The sequence below is a fragment of the Acomys russatus genome, chromosome 18 (assembly GCF_903995435.1).
Source record: "Acomys russatus chromosome 18, mAcoRus1.1, whole genome shotgun sequence".
In the NCBI taxonomy this organism is placed as follows: domain Eukaryota; kingdom Metazoa; phylum Chordata; class Mammalia; order Rodentia; family Muridae; genus Acomys; species Acomys russatus.
Window position 1 is genome coordinate 28812790 of NC_067154.1, and position 27069 is coordinate 28839858.

At 37.2% G+C, this 27069-nt stretch overlaps 1 protein-coding gene across 1 annotated transcript in view; it reads right to left on the minus strand.

The window, feature by feature from the left end:
* Diaph3 (diaphanous related formin 3) overlaps nt 1-27069 on the minus strand; it is a 453079-nt gene that overhangs the window by 262062 nt on the left and 163948 nt on the right. Inside the window, exons 15-17 of the mRNA XM_051160890.1 lie at nt 22018-22122; nt 18842-19159; nt 17965-18079 (exon numbers count right to left, since the gene is read on the minus strand). Of these exons, the coding sequence (XP_051016847.1) occupies nt 17965-18079; nt 18842-19159; nt 22018-22122 (538 nt within the window). The remainder of the gene's footprint in view (nt 1-17964; nt 18080-18841; nt 19160-22017; nt 22123-27069) is intronic.

Sequence of the window (27069 nt, forward strand, 5' to 3'; positions counted from 1 at the left end):
GAACCCATGTGTTGTGGGACCTTCTACAAAAGCTTAGTCCAAAATACTGCCTTCTCATAAATTCTGCTTAGCAACAATATTTAGTCACTAATTTCTATTAGCAGTTCATTTCTGCATCAGTGTTGTTGGGTGATCATTGTTGAAGGAGATATCACATAGCATGCAGTGGCCTCTACCATAATTTAATAATACAAGCTTAAACAAAACCTCAGTGGTATCTGTACTTAACTGTAGGCCCCAGAGCCAAGTCGCATGTACTGCTTTATAAACAGAATGGCATGGTTCTAGCAATCATTACCACTGGGTTCCACCCAGTCTGTAGTTGCCTTCAAATGGCAGGAAGATGACTGAGCAGTAACAGATCTCTGGGCCCATGAAAGTAACATAAGCTGAGGACTTCAACACCAGTTTTCCCTGGTAATTAAACAAGTCTTTTAACTGTTATTCTAGGCTATGTGTTAAAGTGAGAATTTTTGGTTTCTCTAAATACACAGAAATGTTATAGGAATATGTTTTTGTTTTAATCCCAGGTATTGGTTATAGGGCTGCTCAGACTGCCCATAGCAGCAGACTATGATTTGCCTTGTGCTCTGGCAGGGGTGTGATTTTGCAAGTTGCAGATAGTTTCCGCAAGTGTATGCATTTGGAATTCTGGGGACTCTTGAGAAGATATAAATGCTAGAACCGGGGTTAGAGAGATGGCTGAAAGGTTTACAGCGCTATCTATTCTTCTAAAGATCCTGAGTTCACTTCCCAACAACCAAATGGTAGCTCACAATTATCTACAATGAGATCTGGTGCCCTCTTCTTGCATGCAGGCTCACAGGCTGGCAGAATAATGAATGAAAGTATGTATGTATGTATGTATGTATGTATGTATGTATGTATGTATGTTAGAGCCCCAAGAGTGGCTATGGCAGCGGCTGCTGCAGGTGCTGGTGACTGCTGCTGCAGTTTGACAAGTGGCCATGCACAAAGAAGAGAGAAGAAACTGAATATCCTGACATTAAAGATCAAACTGGCCCCGAGGACCCTATCAGTGGGAAGTAGTCTAATGCTAAAAATGCCCCCACTGCTGTCTAAATTTCTTTCTCTCCTATCTAGTGTTGGGGGATTGGAAGGTAGAACAAGGATAGAAAAAGGTGGAAGAGAGAAAAAGGAGCCTACAATGTAGGAAATGCTGCTACAGTGTATTTTATCCACAGAGCTGTCGGAATTGAGATGTCATGTGGACACATAGACTGTAACATTTAATATCCCTATTGAAAATGTTATACAATTTGGGACAGAATGTAAAATATTAATTATCATAAATTATTAATAAATAAGTGACAGAATAAAATCTAAATGCTTAAATATGTCTTACAAAGACCTACTTAATAGGAACATAATTTTTCCACGTTTATCCTTTAGTGACACCTCTCCACTTTTCTCTCCTGGAACAGACATAGGATACTGTGATCCCTTAGTTCCCGAGCACCCAAGAGCACCCAACTGTGGTGACTACTGATACACTCAACTCCATCCCATCTGTTTACTCATCAAAAGCACCTTTACTATAAGGCAGTGAACACAAACACGATCTCAACAAAAGAAAAGAGATCAGGAAACAACCAGGTCCTGCCATGGGGAGATGATGACTTAAGACAAAAGACATTGTTAAGCACAAAACCATCTTTGCTTGATTGACAAGGCAGTGGGAGAGAAATAAGGGCACAGTGGTGTAGAATGACAGATATCTGACCAAGTCTGTGAAGTCACAGAAGAAATTCCCCAAAAGAAATGGCAGCACTTAAGATAGCAACAGAAGCCACTTGACAAGCCTGTCCTAATAACCCACATGGCAACTAAAGGATTTGAAAAGAAGACTAACACTGGAGATAAAATAAATACAATATTCCATTTTAGTACTCATAAAGGTCACTCATGAGTGTGAAAATAAATTGTACAGAGATAAGTCCGTATGTGTTTTATTATTGACATGTTAATAAACCATGAATTTTGGAAGATACTAAGAAAAATACACATCCAAATCCTTAATAAATTTCAGTGCAATGTATAAGTTTAGAGTAGTAATTTTTCATCCATTTTCTAAAATTTCTGTAACATAATCACTTTAAAAGAAATCACAGCAGAACATATGTTTAACTGAACTATCTACACATAGTTTTAACTACCCGCATCAAACTTTATGTCTGTTTCACTGCTAATACACATTTAACACTGGAATGCAGAGTCCTCTTAATATATACATCTCTTCTGGGCAAAAATCACAAGTTTCGCCCATAGTTGTGAATCCTCTGCTATCCTGTGTAACAGCTTTTTAATAATTATATAGCATTTGAATCCTGAGGTTGCTCTATTAGCTTCAAAGCCTTACTGACATACTTAAGAGAGCTAATAGTCTTTATTTTAATTCATATACAATCAAATCCTTACAAAAGGATATACTTTCAATTAAAATTAAGCTTCTTTTTTAAAGTTTAAAACCAATACCTATCCAAACTAGAAAATACAGAGTGTCAGTTTGATTACAAAGAAACTAGAACCCTTAATCATTGGAAATAGGAATGTAAATTAGTTACTCGCCAAGGAAACAGTTTACAGATTTAATAACAGAAAACTACCACATGACACAGCAGTTCTAGTAGTAAACAGAAAAGAAAAAAAAACAAAAACAAAAACAAGAAAATGGGCACTCAAACACACATGTGCTCACACACACACAAGGAGCCAACCCTACCCACAACCCCACCAGGACCACCACCTGTGTGGAGGGGTAGTGACTCAATCACTCTCTTTAGCCTCTGGATTCTTTAACCTAATTTAGAAAAGAGCCTGTAGTTCACCCAGACTGAGAGTCATGCCCACCAGTGGGAGAGTTAACTGGAATCCAGATTATTTAAATATCTCAGCAAGCCTTCCAAAATTCCCATTGGAGTGAATTAAAAGAAGACAAGTTGCGCCAGAAGTCTAAAATGATTATACTTCTGTTTTATAAAGAATAAAAATTCATTTGTTTATTGACCAAACATTAATTTAGTGCCACTTTGTGTCTGACATTCTTTTCATTCCTTAGTACATAATAGTAAAGGAAACCAAGATTCTTTTACTAAAGCAGTTTAAATTCCAATAGGGAGAGACAGAGAAAAAGATAACAGCACACACAGCAAATAAGAACTGAATTGTATATTAGGAGGTGATGAGTGAAAAAGAATGAAAATCCGAAAGGTAACTATAGAATTAGAATGGGAAAGAAGACAGTACAAAGTGTGCCAGAACTATACTGGGAATGTAGGAGAAATGTAAGTCCAGACTTAGAGATAAATGGCATACTGAGTACTTCTTTTGAGCACGAAACAGTCATGACCAGGACTATTTCTGGCACACTTAATCTATGCCACACAAGGGGTCCAAGGTGGAAGAACAAAAGAAGTGAGGTAGTCGGGGAATTCAGGAGCAGGAATAATGAATGATTCCCAGGGCATCAGTGTTTTCTGTCTTGAAAAGACAAGACTTGGTGTTGTAAAGGTAAAAAAGATGATGAACATGGAAAGGCCTGAATCTAAGCAGCCTCTCTAGTGCTTAACCCAATGGAACTCATGGTGCTACGTGGAATTGTTCCAGGGACAAAATGGGATCTCCTGTGAAAATATTTAAGATTATATGAAGAAGATACAAGAGGAGAAAAATGAAATACATGGACAGTGCAGATCAAGGTCTCAGGGAAACTTACAAGAACCCAATGGGAAACGCACAGCAGATGAAAGCAAGACTGAGGAGGCTTTTTTCTTTCTTTATAATATTTTACTACATGTGCATATATGTATATATAGATATATATAGATATAATAGATATCTACTATATCACTGGAGATACAATTCTCACAGGAATGATAAATCTAACACAGCTTGGATTATTTACTTAAAAGAGATTACGAGAACAGAGAACATGAAAACTAGACTTTAAAAAAGCTTTTTTAAAAAATACATAATATGTAGCTAATATCTGCTTATGAGTGAGTATATACCATGCGTGTCTTTCTGGGTGTGGGTTACCTCACTCGGGATGATCTTTTCCAGCTCCATTCATTTGCCTGCAAATTTCAAGATATCCTTGCTTTTAATAGCTGATTAGTATTCCATTGTGTAAATGTACCACAGTTTCTTTATCCATTCTTCAGATGTGGGACATCTAGGTTGTTTACAGATTCCAGCTATTACAAATAAAGCTGCTATGAACAAAGTTGAGCAAATGTCCTTGTATGGTGGAGCATCTTTCAGGTATATGCCCAGGAGTGGTATGGATGGGTCTTGAGGTAGAGTTATTCCCAATTTCCTGAGAAAGCACCAGATTGATTTCCAAAGTGGTTGTACAAGTTGGCACTAGGACCTCCTTATGGAGATGGCTTAAAATGTGGCAAACAAGCCACTGAGCAAAAGGTCCTCATTTCTACCACAGACAGAAGTCTTTTTTAGAAAGGGCAAGCTTGGATGCAGGCAGAGTTGACCAAACTCTGCCAAGACAGGGTAAGCAAGTCCTCAATATTTCCTGCCTCACAAATATGTCTATCAGATACATTGGGCCTAAAGACTGAAGAAGATGCTCCAACATTATAGAGAGTTTTGGTGACTATTCAGGTAAAAAACTCTCTATCATCTTCTCATTTGGCAAGCTTTTAAGCTGCACTCAAAGCATACTCTCAGGTAATCGAGTTTACTCCTTCTCAAGTCTCTGATGGAGTTGAAGACCAGGTAGCTTAGTTTTACAATGGAGCTTAGTTATTTAGGAGTTAAGATGTTTTTAGGTCTAGATAGATGTTTTAAGTTGATAATGACAAGATGTGATGGAGATTGATTTACATTCTGAATTTTAGATGCACCAAGATAGGAAAGATGTTTTCTTCAAGGCTGTCAAATACAAATAGCCAAAACACTAAGAATGTGTCATGGTTCTTCTTGCTTAGGTAGTGTACTGTATATATGTGTAATAGTAGAAATGTTATATAAAAAATAAAAATATTTAATTAATAAAAAAAAAGAAAAACTACATAATAAATGAAATGACTAGCCAAGCTTCTAAAAGTGTAGAATAACAAAACAGGCCTAACCATAACCTGTGCCTACAGGATGTCAGAATGTTCCTTTACAAGAGTTCTTATGTCTTCCTTCATCCTACCTCCTCTGCCCTACTGCCCAATGGAATAGAAAAAAGAACAGAAAACACAAAGTGAAATAGAAGTCATGTCCCTCCACTCAACTCCTCGGTAATAATGTGACTTTCAGAGCCATGGCTTTAGCTCGTCAGAATCTGACTTCTTCACAATAAAAGCATCTAAATTAAGTCACTGTCTTGAGGACCAGGCAGATAATGGGCTCAGCTGACCCTTGCTGGATTCCCTTATGTTATGTGCCTACACTTAAAGAAGAATGCAGGTATGGTAAATCCTGTAAGCATTGCTGGCAGGATGACATGACACAATTGTAGCTTTCCTACTACTAGTTGTGGAAATATTCTTAAATCTGTTAAAGTATGTCAAAAATGCAGAGATCTGGCAAATTGTACATCTTATATTTCATTTATATGGACACATAATATTCAATATGAAATAAAGCCTGGAAATTTAAAACTTACTGAGATAAAGAATAACCTCAAAATATAGAAACATAAAAGCTCTGAAGATTGATGTACTTCATTTACAAGCAAACACAATTATCCATCCCATTGGCTGTCTAAGCTCTCCTGGGTGGAATCCTAAGGCTCTGGGAGCAGTGTGCCAAACTGTCCCACTGTGACCTGTGAAACCCGTAAAATAATTGGTTCTCTAATTGAAAAAGAAAAGAAGATTAAAGAAGGAAGGACAGCTTTGCTTCAGGAAGTAGTCCCAGGCAATCTGATGATAGGCGAGTAGACCAGTGCATGACAAATAGGCAACAATTAAAATTAATTGCAGATTTTGTGTGAAATATGGCTGCATTGGATAATTTGATAAACGCAGTTTCTCTCAATGATGACTTTTCTCAATTAAAATCAATTTTTAAATGTACGTTAAGTTAGTCATTGAAATATATAACTATAATATATTAAGTTGTAATGAAATCATATATTCATATCCATTTGTGGATGCTTGTTAAGCATAAGTAATGTTTATTCCATGAAAATGTCCTTTTCTCTCCAACTCTATCAGAAAACATAAATACAATTCAAATAAAAATAAATAGTGAAACATCATAGGTCATGAAGAAAAATATATAGTTTGGGATGCAATTAAAAGAAAATTTAATTTATTTTATAGCCAATGTATATTTATTGTCCAAAAGCTAATTATGTACAAACTATATTGATTTTTACAAATTAAAAGTATCTCTTTTATCTTTAAACTAAGGTGACAGTACAAATTATCTTTTAAGTCACAACCTTCCTAATGCTGCAACCCTTTAATACAGTTCCTCATGTTGTGGTGAACCCCCAGTCATAAACTTTTGTTGCTACTTTGTAACTGTAATTTTCCTACTACTGTTATGAACCATATTATAAAAATATGATATGCACGTTATCTGATATGTGACCCCCTATAAAAGCAGTTGCAGCTCCCAGGTTGGGAACTACTGTTTTAATGACAATGCCTAGTTTAGATTTTAAAAGTACACCTATAAAATGAAGAACATAAAATAAGATAAAAATATAAAATTGACTAATTCCCACAAAAAGGGAATATAGTAGCATATATTACAAACAAGAAAACTTTTAGCAAATGTGATACCTGCTGCACATTAATTAAGTATCATATAGATGAATAAATGTGGTGGAAACAATCTTTTTTGGCACTTAACACACAATATAAAGAGTTTTCCCTAGAAACCCAGAAAAAACCTACTGTGGTAACAAAACCATGGGATTAAAGTCACTGACAATATCTCTATGAGTACTCAGTGAGCTGAGGAAACAGTTGAGTCATGGTGTCCCAGGTCCCTGAGTGGCACTGCTGTAATGGGAATGAATCTGAGGTGAGGGTACAAGGAACTAACATAAGGTCAACTAAATGCTATTAACCCAGTAAAGTCCATTGCCAGATTCTCTGATTTTATGCCTCAACATTGCCCTAACTCCAAAACTGCTTTTCTGAAGACATCATATCCTGTTCCTAAAATGAGTGAATATTTTACAAAATAAGGGGAAAGGAATTGTTAGGGTATGAGTGTCATTAAAGACTCTGGGATGGGAAAAGCAACCTGGATCATCCAGCTGAGCCAATTTAAGGACATGATTCCCTAAGAGAACCTTTTCTTGGACAAGGTCAGAACCAGAGTCAGGAAAGGGAATTATAAAGAGATGGCCTGCTGCCGTGCCACTGGCTTTGGAAGATGGAGAACAGAGGTCACTTGCCAAGGAATATGTGTGGCCTTCAAAAGCCCAAAGATGTAGAACTAGCAGATCATGTGTGTTTTAGATAGCTAAATCCATGGCAATTAGTGACCAATGTAGTAGAAAACTAAAACAATGTCTGCTATGTGCATAATTAACCCTCCTACTTCTGCTTCCTATATATACTCTGCCTAAACTTTGAAGAAAGCAAAGAAGATAGACAGGAAGCCAACAAGACTGTCACTGAGCTATCAGACTAAGCAATGCCTGGAGCACCAAGCACTACTATTCTGGTTTTAGTTGCTCCCTGCCCGAAAACATCCTCTTTAGTTGGTCAAAAAAGTCGAGTATACATGGCCACAGCAAGCAAAATCCCAAGCCACTTCCAACACCATGTTTAGGAGCTACTAAGTCATATTCCGAGATAAATGCTTTCTACTTGAAGATATTTGAAATCCATAAAGTGATCAGAGATACTTATGGCCAAGTAGAAATACCAACATATATCTGCAATTAAGCTACAAACCGACATTTCCTTGTCCTTTCTTTAATATGCCTAAAAGTTTAAAAAAAAAAATCAACATCAAGCTATGAATTTTAAGATATGCCAAGAACAGTAGGAAGTCAGTAACTTTTTAACACTCTTCCAATTAATTTCTATTCGCTTAAACCGCAACAGCTCGAGAAAGGGTGAGCAGTGGAGTATTCTACTCCTGAAGTATTGTCCCTGCTCAGAGCCTGCTGCCAACACTCAGAGCCTATGAAAATTAACCATTATCACGCTCCCTGCAAACTCTGGGGGAAACTCAGACACGAAGCTCTCCTTGGCACCCACAGTTGCTTACCAGCTGAGGTTGCCCATGCTTTCTGCATCCCAGCTCCCTAATTACATTAAGCCATCCATACCATGCTCCCTTATCTGTGAAAATGAGGGAGGGAGAGGACTGGAAGATACAAGTGAGAGGATAACAATCAGGATGTAATCTGAATAAATTATAATAATAACAAACGAACCAATAAGGTTTTAAAAATGGCTAAATGTGCCTTTTTATTTTATTTCTTTATTTTTTGACAATCACTCTGAAGCTGTTAACATTCTAAGCTAAACCGTTAAGAAGAAAAGCAACATTGGAAAAATTTAGCTCTTAGATTTTACAAGACTATAAAAACTCTCAAACCTCAAATCCATGACTGACCATCCAGAGAGAAAAAAGGTCCAGGAAAGAAAATGTATCTTAACATTCATTACTGATCCAACAAATTCCTCCCTCAAGAAAAGTGGTAAAGCACGAGGCAAGACACACAAAATAAGAGGGACATACAGAGAACAACCATCCTTTTGTGAAACTCACAAGACAGACCTGTCAGTTTCATAAGTGGCTATTAGACAGGACAGTTCATAGAGTAGTTTGTGACTCAGAAAACTTCATTGCAAGCAGAATCATGGTGAAACATACATTAATTAGATTGTCACAGCCTCTCTGGCACAAAAGTTAAACCAACCCATGGAACAGAATACAGTGCCTAGAAGGAAGTCCACAAGAACCAACAATTTCAAACAAAAATGCTAAGAACGTGCCCTGGAGAAAGGCCAGCCTTTTCAGTAAATGATGTGGAGGCGGGGAGGAGATTGAAGTCCCAAGAATATGCAGAAGAATGGAACAGCCCCTATATCTTACAGGTTATGTGAAAATCAATTCCAAAAAGATTAAAGACTTAAATAAAAAGACCTGAAATGATGAAATTTCTAAAGAAAACAGAAATGCCTCCAAACATTGCAAAGGGGAAAGGTTTTCTTTTGTTTCGCTTTTACCCAAGACCCTGAAGTACAGGAAACATAAGCAATAAAATACATTACATGAAATTACATCAAATCCAAAAGCTTCTACACAGAAAACAATTATCTCAAAAGAGGAAATAATCATCAAAGTAAACAGCCTAAGGAACAAGAGAAAATACTAGCAAGCTCTATTGAAAACAAGAACTTAATAGCCAGAATATATAAGCAAACCCCATACTCAATGACAAAATAAAACCAGATTACCACCTACAGTGGGAGGCAAATATTCCTATCTTAATAGACATTTCTTTAAATAATGCATGCAGGTACACTATAAGCATAAGGAAAATGTTTAGCACTACTGTTAGAGAAATGCAAACCAAATCCAAACCAGTAAAAACAGCCATGATAAAAAAGACAAAAGATAGCAAATAGTGAGAGGCATGTGAAGTACTACAGCCTTTATAGAAAATATAATGTGAAAGGTTCTCACACCATGTTAGGAACCTGCGTTCCTAACATGAAAACACTCAAAGGCAATAAAATCAACATGTAGAAAAGGCATGTGCATGCCTGTGTGTATTCAACTACCATTCACAAGAGCTAACAAAGGAAACCCATCCAAGTCTCCATCAACCAATGAATTATAACAAAAATGAGACACACATACACAAGTACATATGGTTATTTAACCATAGAAATAATTAAGTCCTGTCATCTGCAATGACATGAACTGAACTAAAAATCATACATTAAAGGAAATAAACCAGGCACAGAAAGAAAGTACCATATGATGCCACTCATAAAAGGAATCAAAAAGGATAATCAAAGAAGTCGAGAGCACAGTGATGGCTCACAGATGTTGGGAAGAGCAAGGACTGGGGTCAGACAGACTGATGGCTGAGTACCAAGTTAGTGATAGCTGGAAAGCAAGAGGTCCGAGTGTCTGACTGCAGTTAAATTGAGGACAGATAACAGTCATGTCTGTATATTTCAAAGGGAACTTTGAATGTATTCTCCATTAAGAAAGACTATTTGGAGACACAAGTATGCTTATTCAAATTTTAAAATTATGGAATAAAATATATATCAAAACACTGTATAATATTCCATAGTATTGATGTCTTAAAATGTTAAAAAGAAAAAGGAACTTTTATTCTAATGATAAAGAAAAATGTGACTCTTCAAAGCAAAGATATTTTTACTACTTCAATGACAAAAAGAAAGTTATATTAAAGTCAGAGATGATAAACAGAACTTTACCAGTGGAAATCAAGCCTACACTGTCAAAACTTAGTAATATTTTTTTTTTTTTTTTTTTTGAGCAACACAATGAGCTGGGCACTGCAAAAGTTGCTTTACAATATGCATGCTATCATGCTCACAATAACCACATAAGACAGGCATTATGTCCCCCATTTGACAGAGGAAAACACTATAGCTGTAAAAGCCAGGGTTATGCACTCGGAGGGTGGACTCCAGAGCCCCTGCGTCTCCTGTCCACACCACAGCATGGTGGTTGGTATTTACAGCTCAAATACTTACAGATGTGAATAGAGGTGCCAAATGATGAAAGATGGTCTTAATAAAAAATGCCAAGTTTTAAAGCCTTTAATATAAATCGTGGGATGAGGGTGAACCGCTGTGGGGCAGTGGTAAGGTGGCAGGAGATGAGAGGAAAATTATTTTAAATCAAAGAAGAGCACTTTAAATAAAACATAATAGGATTTCTTTTAATCAGAGAAGCGCCATGGCAGAGCAGAGAGAGCAGTGGCCTCACACTCAGATCTGTATTCCGTTCAGTCCCTGCTTCTTTCAGATGAACTTCTCTTCAAAGCAAACTTTTGCCTATATATAAAATGTAGATAACATGTCTTGTTCCTTTCACAGAATTGTTTTGGAGAAGAAATAAGATGTGTCAATAAGTAAACAGATGTTTCAAAAGCACATAAATATTATTTTTCTGACGAAGGAATTTCATGTTTTGTTCTGATTTTTTTTTTTGTACTTTTACTAATACATGCAGTAAGTAGCATTCAAGAACACAGAGGTGGAGGTCTGGCCGAGAGAGACATGCCTGTAGTCTCAACTCCTCAAGAGGTTGAAGCAGAGAGATCTCTTGAGCCCATAAGTTCAAAGACAACTAAAGAAGAAAGCCAGATCCCATTCCCCAAAAAAGGGGACATGAGGGGAAATGCTGGAAGTGTCTTTCAAATTTTGAAATTTGGACAGATTTGGATAGATAGCATAAGACAAATAATACATGGGTCTTCTAAAGTATTTTTTTAATCCACATGCATATCAATAGCTAATTATCAACCCAGGCCCCAAACACCATCCATATCTTGCACAAGTTCACAATCAGAAAACCCCAAGGAAAGTTCTTCAGCCTGTCCTGCCAAAGACTCAGTTGTCAGTAAAGCAAGTGGAAGCCTTTCTAGAGCACTGCTGAAAAGCACAGACAATGCAGAGGTCCGCCTACACACAGCACAGCTAAGCTACTGAGCAGTGTTCAGGAGTCTCAATGGCAGGGCCATAATGGCTATTAATGTATAGTGTACCTTAACTCAGTACATGAATACACTCAGGACAGTAGTAGGCAGCTGTGATATCACACCATGGATAAATAACCATACAAAATCGAGCTAAAGAACCAGTGTATCTTGCCCTAAGTTTCTGTAAATGATGCTGTAGGAATAACCTTCAGCTATATCAAAAGGACATATATTTCAATACTATAAAAACCAGAATCAATTTAGAGTTGGCAGAGGTAGCCCAAATAATTATCATTACATATTTGTACAGAATGCATCTTTCAATAGGCATTGAAAGATTTTTTTTACGTATAAAACTAAATGTTATTTTGAGGAAAAGTAATAGGTATGCAGGGCAGCCATGGAAATGTTCTGTTCAAATTTTCCTTTAGAGATATGTTCTGGTCAGTGGCAAAAAGTACATGGGAAGGTCCAGGCTGATGGGCCTTCGGAATCTTGCTTGTATTAGGAGTGGAGGCAACATGACTTTCAGGCATTGCCCAGCAGGTGACTGGCCATGACAGCAGTAATAAATACTGGCCTTTGCAGACCTGTAACAAGCATTCTTTGGGTGGTGAGAGTTAGTGAAGAATTGATCGGCTTTACACCCTGTTTTAAGGTTCTCTTAGTCTAGACCTGGTTAACCTCCAGCCATGTTATCTTTTAAAGGGGAAATTAGAAACAAAAACAAACAGCAGCCCCTACTGTGATGCATAATTTCAACTCTCTCCCCAGAAGAGATGAAATAAAACATACATCTATTTATTGGGGTATTATAATAACAGGCTTCATTAAATAATCAGCTCGCATAGGGATTAAAACTACCCTTAATTTTTGAAAGACTGGCGAGATTTTAAAGTATTTAAAATGATTCCCATATATAATAAAGTTGTGTATGAGCTTCACTGTGTAAATGTGATAGATGCTCCTGTCTGAGGTAGAGATGTATAAGAGAAGGAAAACATAAATTTTAAGCAAAGGTTAGAGAAAACACTGGTGTGATTTTCCCCCAATGTCACAGAGATAAGAACTCCAGAAGTAAAGCGTGTGTAACTTTGAAACAACTTAAGAACGAGTGGTGCACCTAGACAAGATAGAACTGTGGTGTCAAAAGTCTCTAGCCTTGTTTCCCAATTGAAATGCACAAAATATATGAGAGCGGTGAAACAAAGAGAGCATATAAGCCATAGGTCATGTGCCCAAATGATTTAGCCTAAAGAGAAAAAGAAGCTGGGCTGACACAAACACTTGAACACAAAGTTTACTTGAAGGTTATAAAATATACATTAACAAACTGCAGAAAGTCTGTGTTCTTTTAAAACAGGATTTAATGTACTATTTGATATCAAATGCCTAAGTCGAATGTAGTTAGCTAGAAGTCCCACACGTTTACTTTGAGTACCCTGCCATGACTCTTATGCCAAGCTCCAATGGTGGGACAAGGACACTTTGCTAGAATTAGGTAATTCTTCCTGCTCTAAGCCACGCAATGGGGTGGTGGGAACTAGAATAGTGCAACTGGAAGAATGAGCCTGATATGCATTTTTAGGAGAATAATAATGTATACTACTTCTAAGTAGGAATCTAGGGTAATAAAGTAAGATGCAGACAAGACAAAGAGTAATTTGCTAAAAAGGGGAAGAATAACTAAAGCAATTAGAGGGCAAATGGTGTCTTATTTCCTTAATAAATTAAATAAGGAATTTGGCAGACAATACAGAAAACTAAACAAAGAAAATAAAAAATAAAGATGTAAGATAACAAGATGATGGCTACCACAATTTAATAGTAAGTGTGATGTGGAACACTGAAGAACAGAGCATCCCCCACCACGAGGCAGATGATGTCCTCTGAATGAAAACTATTACTTGCTTCAATGAAAGAAAGAGAATAGGACAAAGTCAATTAGCTATGTAAATAGACACAAAAGCAAGTTGTGTGTGTGTGTGTGTGTGTGTGTGTGTGTGTGTGTGTGTGTGTGTGTGTGTGTCAGAGAAAAGATACACGAGCAAGTGCATGGCAGCACCTTAGTGGACAACATCCACTAAGTCAGTTCTCTCCCCTGCAGCCAGAGGTAATCAGGTTTGCACAATAAGTAATATATTTCCTAAACCATGTCACTGGCCCATATTTCTATGACATTTTAGTAATAAATTTCAAAACCTTCAGTAACCAAGCAGACAATACTATGTAACTGATAATGTGGTATTCTCTATTTCCATATGGCTTTAGATCTTCTGAAATTCAGTTATGGACACGACTGAGTAATATACATCCTAAAAAATATTTCATTTACAACTTACTTTTTCATAATCTTTCCACATTATTATTTGTCAAATGACCCTTTCTGGATAAGTTAGGTTGCATCCATTTGGGAAGTACCTATTTTTTAGCATGTATTCCCAAGAATCTTATTTTTCTGTTATACATTAGACCATTCAACTTAAGGTGGGCTTTTCTGGTAGTTGGCAACATTTGATACACATTCATATTTAAAAAGAATTATGCTTCAAGCACAAAATGGCACTTTGACCACAGCCAAGACACTGTGATAATCCAGAACTTATCACTTGTTACTCCAGTACTTTGTACACTTAACTATGAGATCAGAAAACTAAGCTTGATTTGTTTGTAAGTACAAAATCCATGAACTATTTCCATATGCCACAATCACTCAGTTAAAAAATTATTTATAAACCAGGTTACTAGCCATATCTGGGAAATATGACGCACCTGTTACAAAATGTGATTACTTCAAAAAGCTAACAAATGTGAAACCAGATTTTCATAATAAATCAGTCCAAATGAATTAGACTATTCATATACTTCCAGAAAGCCCTTTCATCCCTATTAAGTTAACAGTTTGTGAATAATGAATGCAATTAATATTAATTTTGGTTGACAAATGCAACACCAATAACCTGTGTAGGATACTTTAATCCATTTTCCAACAGCCTGCAAAAAACTAACAGATGCTTCCAATCTTGTAAAAGAGTGTGTGTGATTAGCATTGTTTTGATGGTACCAAATGTTCAAAATATGAATAGTGTGATTAAATTTGATATATATAAACAGTGGTTTATATAACCTTGTTATGTATTGATGGAAGCCAGAGATAGTAAACTATGTCAGCTCTTGAGAACTCAAGACCAGTATGTTTTGTTCAAATCTTCATTCATAAGCTTCAAGTGAGAACCTAGCTGAATTTACTAAGACTGTAAGAGCAAGAGAGGTGATGGGATGGTCTGCTTTACTCAGTTCAGTTGTCCAAATGTCCAAGGTAAAGCTGAGCATGCAAAATAGAGCAGCATTTGTCGATTAGAATAATAGCTGTCCAGAGCAGAGAGAAAGCTGAAAAAGTAAAGAAGAGGAAGAAGAAAAAGAAAAGGGAAAAGCTTAGAAATTTTTTGCATGCACTTCCAAAATAAAGGCTTTAAGAAAACATATACTTTTAAAGGTATGAATGACTAAGACATTTTCTCACTAGGAGAGTAGTATGAATGGGGAAAGGAAGATTAATTTTTTAAACGAGTTCTAACTGAAAAATATATAGGGATAATACACATATTTACTAAACACACATACACACACACACATACATACACACACCATATACATATATGACAAACACGAGTTAAGAAAAAAAGTTCTATAACCTGACCAAACACATCTTACTATGACTATGGTCAGATAAGGAAAGACAGTTCTATTTAAAGTAAAAATTATGATCAATGTAACAGCATATACACAATAAAAATGAAACAAGACAACACAGAGACTCTCCCAGCTGCCTGTGGTAGTATCTGTCTGCCTTTAATAGAAAACCCTGGAGCCAGAAGCTGGGGTATTTCTGTGGGTTTGGGTGACTTACAGGCCAGACAAAGCTAAACAGTGAGATCATTCCTTTAAACAGGGGATGAGTGAGGGTAAGGGGTTTGGGGGAGTGGGGAGTGAGGGGGGGGGTAAGAGAGGGAACTGAAACAAAGGCAGGAAATGGGTAAAACGAGGAGAGAAGGAAGGAAAAGAATCCGGTTCTATCAGTGGATACACAGGAGTTGAACGGGGATCGCAGGTTCCTTCCCATTTCTCAGGTGCCTAAATATGAGAAGATAAAGCCTATGTTGACAGACAGACATACAGATGGACAGAAGAAGAAAAAGAAGGAGGAGGAGAAGAAAAGAAGAAGAAATGGAGAGAGGGAGGGTGGAGGGAGGGAGAGAGAGAGAGAAGAAGGAAGGAAGGAAGGAAGTTCTACTTGGTTGATTTCCCAAGCTTAGAAAATATGCATAATTATAATTTTGCCAATTAAACCTTGGGACTCAGCATCTTTACCATTTGAGAATACCTAAAGTATTTATTCAAAGATTCCATGCAACAAAAGAGACACATTTGTCTATATTCTTTATTACATCCTTTACTACTTGAAGACGCTGCTTTTCCTCGATTCCTTAAAATGCAAACTAATGGTTAAAATCATCCCTAGCTGTCCCTCTGTCCAAACACACATCCCACACAAAGAGCAGTCTCAGAAAATGTAACAGGATTTTCACATGGACAAAAAAATGTTAAGGCGCCAGGTTTAACTCTGGCATCTTCAGAAATTACAAAACTTAATCAACTTTGAGCTCACTGTACATAGGCAAGTGTCAGCATTTAGACAAGATGGCTCAGCAGATAGGCCAGAAATAGAGATAACAGAGCAACCTGCCCATGCCACACAGTCTCAACTGAGTTTTCCTGTCATTGTGATCATTCCCAGTAAATGGCTATACTGTCGTTCCAAAAACAACAATGGCTGCCCATTTTTAATAAAATGCTTAAGTAATATAATTGTCAGAAACATACCCATGACTCTTAATGAAAGAATCCCAAGGAATGACTCCTGAGATCAAAATAAAAGAAATAGTCTTTTCACAGACCATATCTGGTTGCCATTATAGTATCGCTAAGGATCGGAACCCTGGCCTTCCCAGTTCTTTCTATTGACTATAAAATTATCACTCACAGTCACAAAGATTAAAGACAAACAAAATCCAAGCTGCATGTGAGCTGAAAATACACGTGCTGAACCCTCTCTCAGCTTTACTAGAGAGAGAGATTCCATACCAAGCAGTCAAAATGAGGTAGAGGTGGATAGGAGGCAGAGAACTCAAAGAGGTATCATCATCTCACACCTTAATCTTGTCAACTAGTATTAGATTTAGCAAATGTATCTTTTTTTTTTTTCCCTTGCAACCTTGAATCTCAAGGCTAAAGTTAGATGACTTAAGAATTTTTAAAGGTCCAATTATTTCATTTAGGGCTAACACTACAGCTAAATTAAAGACATGCTAACAAGTTTCCCTTTTGAGCCTCATTAATTAAGAGAGTAATCAGAGTACAGAGGGGGGAAAGAAGGGTAGCTGGTTGGCAGCTTCACTTAAACAGCTTTGAGGTACCACAGTTTTTTCCTACCAGCAAGGCAAAGGGAAAACTAATCAATTCCAGATTATGGAAACTGAAATTCTGAAGTGTTTTACATGTAAATACATATTTTAACTACACACATTTCCCTTGATTGCCTGAAGACAGAACTAATCTTATTCAAAGAAATTTTGATTCACCATAATCAAAAGGTAAAATTAAGGCCTGCTTCCTTTACAATTTTTCCTTGGGTGAGCTTGTCAAAAATGCCTCACTGTCTTTAAAGACCACAATACAGGATTTTCAATATTTTATTCAAGACAATTCGCGCTCAGAAATACCTAGTAATTCTACAATTACTTGTTAGACAAAGTTTATAATTTTCAGTTATTTCTTAAAGGAGTTTCTAATTTACAATTACATTTTGGAAAGCATTTCAATGGATATGAATGAATTTTTAAAGTTCAGCCAATGTTTGTAAATTGGTGTGATGATCTATTTGAATTCTATATATGAAGTAAGCACAGTACTCAGTAAATAGCGTGTATTTAATAAGCCAAATTCTCTCTATACATGACAAGATCAAAGGAGATTTTACCTCACATTATCTCAGAAAAGACTAAATGACCTCAATGGAACAGCTTTGAAATAACTTTACATTTAAAAAAAAAAATCTAAGAATCAAAGTGAATATTCAGAATGTTTAATTTTAAAATTGTTCATGAGATCACCTATGTGAGAAACTCTGCTTTGAAACATTTCATTAGATCGTTTATGTATGTATTAGTAAATGGAAGTGTATCATAAGGGATTCTTCCTGTAATTTACAACTTGGGTTAAATTTTCAAAAGTAAATTAACAAGCAAATTATTAAAACTTACCTTTCTGTTGGCAACAAAAAGTACTCTCAAGCTTACAAAGCAAATCCATACTTTCAAACTTATTTTCATCTACTTTCACCCAGAAGCAGTTTTCAGACATCTCATTTGGTCCAATCTGCAATCAGAGAAGGGCAACTCATAAACAGCTGGACACTTCACCCATCCTGGCCCAATCAAAGCACACAGACCCAGCATCCCAGGGCTTGAGCAGATGTTTATGAAGTCATCTCCCTAAGATATGTCCCCAAAGTGCTCAGTGATAGGCAGATTCTGCAGAATACTGAAGTCTTATGAGGAAAGGAAACATTTTCCATGACCCAATGGTTGTGGATTTGAAGCCACATGTATTGAAGTTTCATTGGATTCTTCATAGCTGTGTTTCTTGGTTATTAGTCATGCCCATTTGCATGCTGAATGGAGTTAATATCAAACACAGCCTCCTACGCTTACATGGTTAGGAGCCCACCTTCAGCAGGATTCGGAATGCCTAGGATCTACGGGCAAACTCTGATAACAGACAGCACTCTCCCTAGTCGCTCACAACAGAGAAAAGTAACTAGAAACACTAACAGTTTAGATTTTTGAGAAGCACTTCCTATGTATACAATTAAAGGCAATAAAAGTAAGTCATCAACAAATCCTATGAAATAATCAACTCAGACCAAATTTACAACCCAGAAATTACTAGACTAGAGCAAAAGATTTGACTTCAACACTTTCAGTAAAAAATAACGATACATACATAACTATATGTACATGTAATATATATACTGTCATGAGGAGTAGAGTTCTCATCGGAAACTATGTACTAGTAAAGTTACTCTACAGAAGTGTTACTCTAAGGAGACATAGGTTTTCTCCCATAAATGTGCCTTACCTTTAACCAATTCAATCTTCTCATGCTGAGTTCAGGTTTAAATTCTTTCTTTGGTTTCAACCCAAATGGCAGGTTTAAAGGAAGAGTGCTTCGCCCACCAAGAAATCCCAGAGGAGGTGGTGGTGGTACTGGACCACCAAATGGCATTGCCATTCCTGGAAGAGGGGGAGGTGGGGGAAGTGGGGGAGGAGGTGGGGGGGGGGGAGGCGGAGCTCCTCCACAGAGTGCTGGTGGGCCAGGAGGAAGGGCTGAGGAGCCAGTTTCACCTGCCGCTGAAGTTTGCAAAGGAACTGTTGTACCAGGTGGCAAGGCACCAAACTAGAGTGGGCAAAAATAAGAAAACTAGTAAGAACGTGTGCACAAATAGTAAAAGTACATTTTATTCCAAATAAGTTATTAAATTTTAAAATACCAGTAATTAGCATTTGCTTATAAAATTCTAAAAGTGTTTCTTCCAATCTGAGCATATAAGCATAACTTTCATTCTCGAGGAAATGGAATTCACCCATCTTGAAGCAGGTGTGATAGAAATGGGTTCATGGGGCTGCAAGACTAAAAAGTCAGCAGCTCTGTAAGGAAGATAAGTACACTCAGGGTATGCAGAGTGGATACAGCAGGAGGGAAAACCTGTATATATGTTTGTGTGTGTGTGTGTGTGTTTGTGTGTATACACACATATATATGAAACACATATATATGAAACATAAGATTTATTACATATAAGATTTCACACATAATAAGATTCAGGAAAAATAAATAGATGTTATTTCTACCTGCCTGCCTTTGCTTCAATCTTCTTAAAGTGTCCAGTAAACATGTGGGTAGGGGAAGCATCTAAGATTCTCAGTAGGGCCTATAAGGTATATCACTGTTCTGCTCCTGGACAGTTTTAAGTGATTTTCTTTTAGTTCTAGGCATCTGGCATCCTCACATACATACATACATACATACATGCATACATTCATACATAGCATATACTAATAGTAGTTGTCCCTCTTGCCTAGAACGTTAGCTTACCGAGACTTCTACTTGTTCTTTCAATCTGAACTAACACGTCCCTTCCTTAGGACAATTTGTCTTGCCCATTCTGTCACGTCCTACTATATCCCCATACTTCTCAGAAGCTCTCAGCCAAGCTGTGAAGTAGTTATGGAAAGGAACACTGATACCAGTCTCATCAATAGCATATAAGCTTTATGAGGTAAGTGATTGTGTTCCCTCATCATTCAAAGGCTGTGACAGGTGAAGAAATGCAATGGGTAAAGGAAAACAAAGCCAGCCAAGGGACACAATCATGAGGTGAGAGAGCATCTCCTTTCCTGGGGAGGGGGTGGCTTTCTAGAGTCAAATATCACAAAGAAACAAAAATCAGAGCAAGACCTGCAGAGAACCACAGCATCTACTCTTCTTTTTTGGTTTGATTTAGTTTGGTTTGGTTTTTCGAGATAGGGTTTCTCTGCACAGCCTTGGATGTCCTGGACTGCCTGTGCAGACCAGGCTGGCCTCCAACTCAGAGATCCACCTGCCTCTGCATTCCTGATCACTGGAGTTACAGGCATGCATTTTAATTGTTAAATTCTCACAGAATGAAGAGTTCAATGAATGATCTGTAACTGTGCAGAAGACGTTGTGAGTTAATTTTTGTTTCTTGAAATTACCAACATTCTAAGTTACTAATAAGTATATATAAATACATTCATGTATCGAGGTGCTTATATAAAACACATATAAGTAGGTCACAGGGTGGGGAATAGTGGAAAAAAATAAAAACAGATATCCTAGTTTGTTAAGGAAGGAAGATACATGGTAATCTTAAATCACTGAAGCACAATTCTCCTCAATTAGCTATGAACAGAGATTGGCCCTGTGTAAAACTTAAAACAATGTAGAGAGTCTGCTATTTCAGTTTTCCAGCATAAATTTGCCCCATTTTATATCAAAATACAATGCCACTATAACTTATCTAAAGGTCATGAATATATTTTTATAATCCCAAAATTTCAAGAAGTAATCTTTCAAATGGAAAAATTTTTAAAGAAAATTCTGAAATTTATATTAGCCCAAGACAGAAAGAAAAATCAAATGTTTGAGCTATTGCCGTTTAAGTCAATAATGTATAAAAGACACATACGCACTAAAAACCGATTTCATATAATATAAAAAAACCTTATTTTAAGCAGAATTTTGCTGATACGTGGTATTTACTACAACAATATAAAAAGGACAGTGAGAAGTTTTATTTTTCCGAGTCACACTCTGTAGCATGGGCTGACCTCAAACTCCCAGGAATTCTCTCCTGCCTCAGACTCTGAAAAGCTAAGATTATAGGCATAAAACACCATGCCTGGCTAATAATTTCCTGGTTACAAATGATTTTAATTTTAAAAAACAGTGTCTTATAGGATATCTTTCAGAAATTTTTATAACAAATCTTGCATTCCATATGCAAAAGAAAGCAAAACAGCCAGTAATATTAGAATACTGAGCCTAATTCCATCTAGCCATAAACTAGGAGAAAAGAAGAATGTGAGACTACAATTATTGTTCATGGTCGCATATAGAAATCTATAGGAAGGACTGTAGCTGTGAGTGTGTCTTCCTGGTGTCCATATAATGCATGCAGGTGATGTACTTCCTATCTCATGTCTTATGTGTACAGCATGCATGGGAGCTATCTGCTCATAATCCAGATTTTCTCCTTTTTGTCATGTTTTAAATCTGTTTACTTTTGGAAATTGAAAAATTATCAGAAAATGTTCTCATTCAGCTAGGGGTTATCTTTCATGGCAAGACAACCCATAGGCTGATGGTTTGGAAAAATAAATAGCTTCGGTAATAATTTCCTGCAGGAGGATAAAGATCAATGATGGATGACAAATCTGAGAGTAACAGACTTTCTTAACCTTTACGCTTAATTGCTTAGGAAACATCTGACTTTAGAACCAAAACTCAAGTGCAGCACAAGGAAGCCAGTTAATTGGGGAAAGCCTGGAGATTCCTAAAAACACAAGGAGGACAACGGTGAAAGAGAATATAGCCTAGGGATGCATATGGACAATACTGGAAAACATACAAGGAAAGTAAAGTTTACACGCTTTGAGACTGTAAAGATCTCACTTGCCCTTTGTTCCCCTGGTATGATTTCAAACCCAGACTCACTCGAGATGGTATTTTACCTGGGATTTGAAAGCTTGTAACTCTGCTTGAAGCTCATTAATCTTTGCCTCTTTTTTCTGTAATTGAGCCTGGGTTTCTTGGTGGTCAGTAAATTCTTTTTCAAACTAAAAAGGAATAAAAGAGAGGGGGAGATGGAAATGAAAAGCATTATTCTCTTTATAAAAAATATGGCTTTAATGATCTGTCAATAAAACACCTCTGAATTGGTTTCATAAAAGGAGTGGTAGATTCCTGACAAGCCACCCACAAGCCTTTCTCTAAGTCTCTCCAGGTCCCTGCAAAATCGTTTATTCAGAAGGAAAGAGACAAAACCTGAAATGGAAGACCATGACCTTCTATTCCCAACGGCACAAACAGGCCCATAGTTATCTACGACCTTGGCATTTTCCTTAAAAGTCCCTAAATATCATAGCTATTTTGAATAAAGCAGAAGAAAGCACAGCATTGCATTGGCTTTGCTGTCACCCTCTACCTGCAGAACCTGACACTTGAAATGTATCTGAAGTTCATCAATAGAATTTAAAAGTGTTCTGTTTTAGTGGTTCACAACTTCATTCCATAAACACATCAACTCGCTTGTTTTTCTTATTGCTTATCTCCCACTATCTTACAGAGATTAATGACAAATTAGTTTTTTTTTTTTAAGTCCCTGGTGCAATACCTTCTGGGAGGAAGAAGGCAAATAATAAAATCCGGTGTTCCAAAGAGTTTTTTAATTTATATAGCCACTCATCACAGGTTCCAATCTTGCATTCAAATAGTTTCACTTTGTGATCATCATCAAGATTCAAAACCTATCCTGAGGGAACTGAATTTAAATAGAGTATTGTCTTATAATCAAGAACAAGTATGAGCCACTTAAAAAAAAAAAAATCACAAAATGATGGAAACTGCTTTGTGCCTGCAGACTGTGTGTGCACTCTAAGCTGAGCTGGGAAAAGAACACGGTGGTATGGGCCTGTATCTATTGATGCAACAAAACACCCTGACAAGAAAGCAAGTTGGGGAGGAAACAGTTTATTTGGCTTATAAGTCCATAGAACTTTGCATCATTGGAGGAAGTTAGGACAGGATCCCAGAGGCAGGAGCTGAAGCAGAGGCCAAAAGGAGATGCTTGCTCATCATGGCTTACTCAGCTCTCTTATAGAACCCAGGACCACCAGCCCAGGGATGATACCACCTACAGTAGGCTGGGGCCCTCCATCACTGATCACTAATTAAGAAAATGTCTTGCAGCTGGATCATGGCGCTATTTCCTCAAATACAAGTCCTTCCTATCTGATGACTCCAGACACACAAAATCAACTAGTACAACCACTAAGCTTACCAAAGGCTGCATTTCATTTATAGGGGAGTTCGTATATTCACAGTAACAGGAAAAGGCAGGTAAGAGTCCTTATCAAGTAAAATATGGGAGAGATTTAAAAACAAAAACAAACAAAAAAGACACAGTTTCTGTTTTCACAATCTGAGTTACTCAGTTGAAGTCACACCATATTCCTATAATGAATGATTTAAAAATAAACTGTTAGAGCAGCTTAAGTTCCCAGGAACAGGCAGAAATGACGCACATAGCTCCATCTGAGCGGGATCCCAGTTCTTTAGTCTTTAAAGTACAAAAGCATCTTTAGGTTTCCTAACCAAAACTCCTTAAGTTAGAAAAGTTACTCTTAACTCTACCTTCCAAGTAAAGAAAGTAAATTGAAAACTACAAATGCTCATTTCAACCCCCATTTCTTTGTAATGAAAGTGGGGGGGGGGGGCGGTTAAGTACATGGACTGGCCAGATGGCCCAGTGAGTAATGGTACTTGCTGCCAAGCATGACAACCAGGGTTTGATAACTGCAACCTACACCAGGGCTAGAAATATTTACTTCCACCAGTTGTCCTCTGACATTCACCTGTGTACCATGACACACATATACATGAATAAGGCAGTAAGGGGAAAAAGGGAGGGAGGGAGGAATGGGAGGATACAAGGGATGGGATAACATTTGAGATATAATATGAATAAATTAATAAAATATATTAAAAATGAATAAATGAATGAAAATTTTAAATATTTTTAAATATGTTAGCAATCACATTATATTCTGTGAGAAAATTAATTTTTAAAATATAAAATTGCAAAAATACCCTTCACTTTTCCCAAAGCAGACCAATGTGACCACCACTACTATGACAAACCCACTAAACATACCATGCTGCTAGAAAACTAAACTAAAGAGCTACTACTGCCAAGTCTCCTGAAGTAACCAATTCACAGGTCATGTTTAGGTTCACAGGTTAGCCTGCATCCCTTTAAATTTGGTTTTAGCATATATTAGTTATACAAAACATGGGGTTTTATTGAGACATTTTTCATAATGCATAGAAGGTGCTTTAATTATTCCATGCAATCCTCTGAACCTACCTGCCTGGTCCCTCTTTTATTCTAGAGGTGTCACTCTTCTGTTGTGTATTGCAATCCCCCTAGGTTCCAGACAACACACGTTGTTCCATTCTTGGCTCACTTCCCCAGGCAAGTGTTCTATACGGCATTCTGAAGCTGCTCCTGCAGCCGCTCTGTACTCTGGCTCTTCATCTGCACCTGGCTGTCCCTCTAGTAACTCAGTTTTTAACTCCCATAGTTTGTTTGTTTGTTTGTTTGTTTGTTTTCTCGTTTGTTTGGTTTTGTTACAGACGGGGTTTCTCTGTGTAGCCTTCACTGATCTAGACTCACCTTGTAGACCAGAATGGCCTCAAACTCAAGAGATCCACTACTTCTGTCTTCCTAAGTGCTGGAATTAAAGTTGTGTCCCACTATGCCTGGCTGAGTTCTTGCTTCTCAGTTAGCTTTTCCAGCATACTTTTTAGCTCATACTCAACTTTTCTAGCCAACTGGAAATCACACACTTTGTTATCCACAACTTAGCAAAATTCTTGAACTCTTAAAAAAAAAAAAAATCAACTAGCAAATTCTGAATCAATGACCACTCACAGTCATTCCATAGCTTTGCTACGTCACATCTTCATCAGTGCCACAGTGTTAAATATAAATATAAATCACTATGCACTAAGTTAACAATTCAGAATATCCTCAATATCATAATAACCTCAAGAACAGACAAATCATGCTATCTGAAATTAACAATCATATATACAGTAATAAAAATCAACTAAGAGACTATACACAGAGTATGAGAGAATCTTTGCTTATCAAACAAGACATTAATATCTAGAATCTACTAGCAAGTTCAAAAGTTGAAGACCAAAATCGGATTTCAATCAATAAATGGGCAAAAGCAGTGAAGAGACTTATCTCCAAAGAAGAAATACAAAGGGCAAATAAATAAATTTTAAACATATTTAATATCCTCTGTCAGCAGTAAAATACAAATTAAACTGCTTTGAGATTTTACTTCTTTTTTTTTTTCTTGAAGATTTATTTATTTATTTTTTGTACTCTATCTTCATGTTCACCTGCATGCCAGATGACAGCATCACATGACATTGTACACGGTTGTGGTAGGATGGTTAGTGTCTAGAAAACAAACAATGACTTCTAGCGTGTATGGAGGGTATGAGAAGCCCTTCACATTGCTGGTGGGGACGGAAAGCAGTGCAGACACTGGAAACTGATAGGGCCGCTCCTCAAACAACTAAAAACCTGGCCAGAAAGGTGGCTGAGCAGGTACGGCATTTGCCTCCGAGCCTGATAGCCTGAGGTCGATCCCTGGGATCCACGTGATATAGGAGGGAACTGTTCCCAAAAAGGCTAACATCTGCATCCTACAAACCCAGAAAGATCAAGGACTGTTGTGGATGAAGGGACAGAAACATTGCAAGACCAAGAAGTGAAAGACTGCTACAGTGAAAGAGTGTTTTCCAATACAAGGCAGTTGCCCAAAAAGAATCAGAGCGGTTGTGGACAGCCAAAAGCCAAACAAAATCCCAAAGTGGATAAAGTAGGAAGGCACAAAGTTTCATTATTTGGCTGAGGAGCCAATTGGAAATTGGTAAGTACCAGCGGACTGAGAGGTATTCTTTAAGGGCCAAACAGCTGGTAAATCAACCATGATCCAGCAGTGGAGCCCAGACCCAAGAGAATATGTTTAAAATAGACTGGATAAAATTCACAAACATTAATAAAGTATTTATTTAAATGTTTTCAAGTTAAAAATTTTTTAAATGATGTGCATCTTCGACCTTGCCAAGCATATTTTTTTGCGTACTCTGCTGGTTTGTTTTTGTCAGCTTGACACAAATTATATCTCCACAGAAGACAGAACTGAGAACTGCTTCCATCAGGTGGACCTGTGGTACATCTATGAGACAGTTCCTTAACTGGGCATCAATCTACCTATTTTCCATTGCAGAGTAAATACCTAACAATGTACCTAAGATATATCACTCACAGTGTTGGATTGTGGAAAGAGCAAACAGCAGACATGGTCAGTCCTTGTAGTGAGCAAAGTCTAAGTTTGAGGTCAAAAGAAATTACCTCTCTGGATGCATAAAACCGGACAGCCATAGAAGGAAAAAAAAACTATAAAAGAGAAAATATGTCAAGGAGTAAAGAGATCTCACCTTAGATTTTGAGGAGGTAGATAGAAAATGCCATTAAAATTTCAAAAGCTAGGAAAAAGCAAACGGTGTACAATCTGCTGAGAGCTATGAAGAAAAGTATATTGAGAAATTAGTATGGCCACATTGGCACTTAGAAAACACAAACCAGCAGCTATTCGGATTATTGTATGAAAGAAAAAGAGTAGGCACAGGAATTAGCTTTGAGCCTACTGAAGTTGTCCAAGCAAGGATGAGTTAAGAATTCCAGGTGTAAATATGACTGGAAATCCAAAAGACTTTTATCTGACTAAAAGGAATTAAGGCCAGGCAGTGATAGTGCATATCTTTAAGTCCAGAACTCGGGAAGCATGGGCAGGCAGATCTAGTTTGAGGCCAGGCTGGTCTAATGAGAAAGTTTCAGGGCAGCCAGGACTACAGTGAGAAACACTAACTCAAAACAAGATAGATAGATAGACAGATAGATAGATAGATAGATAAATAGA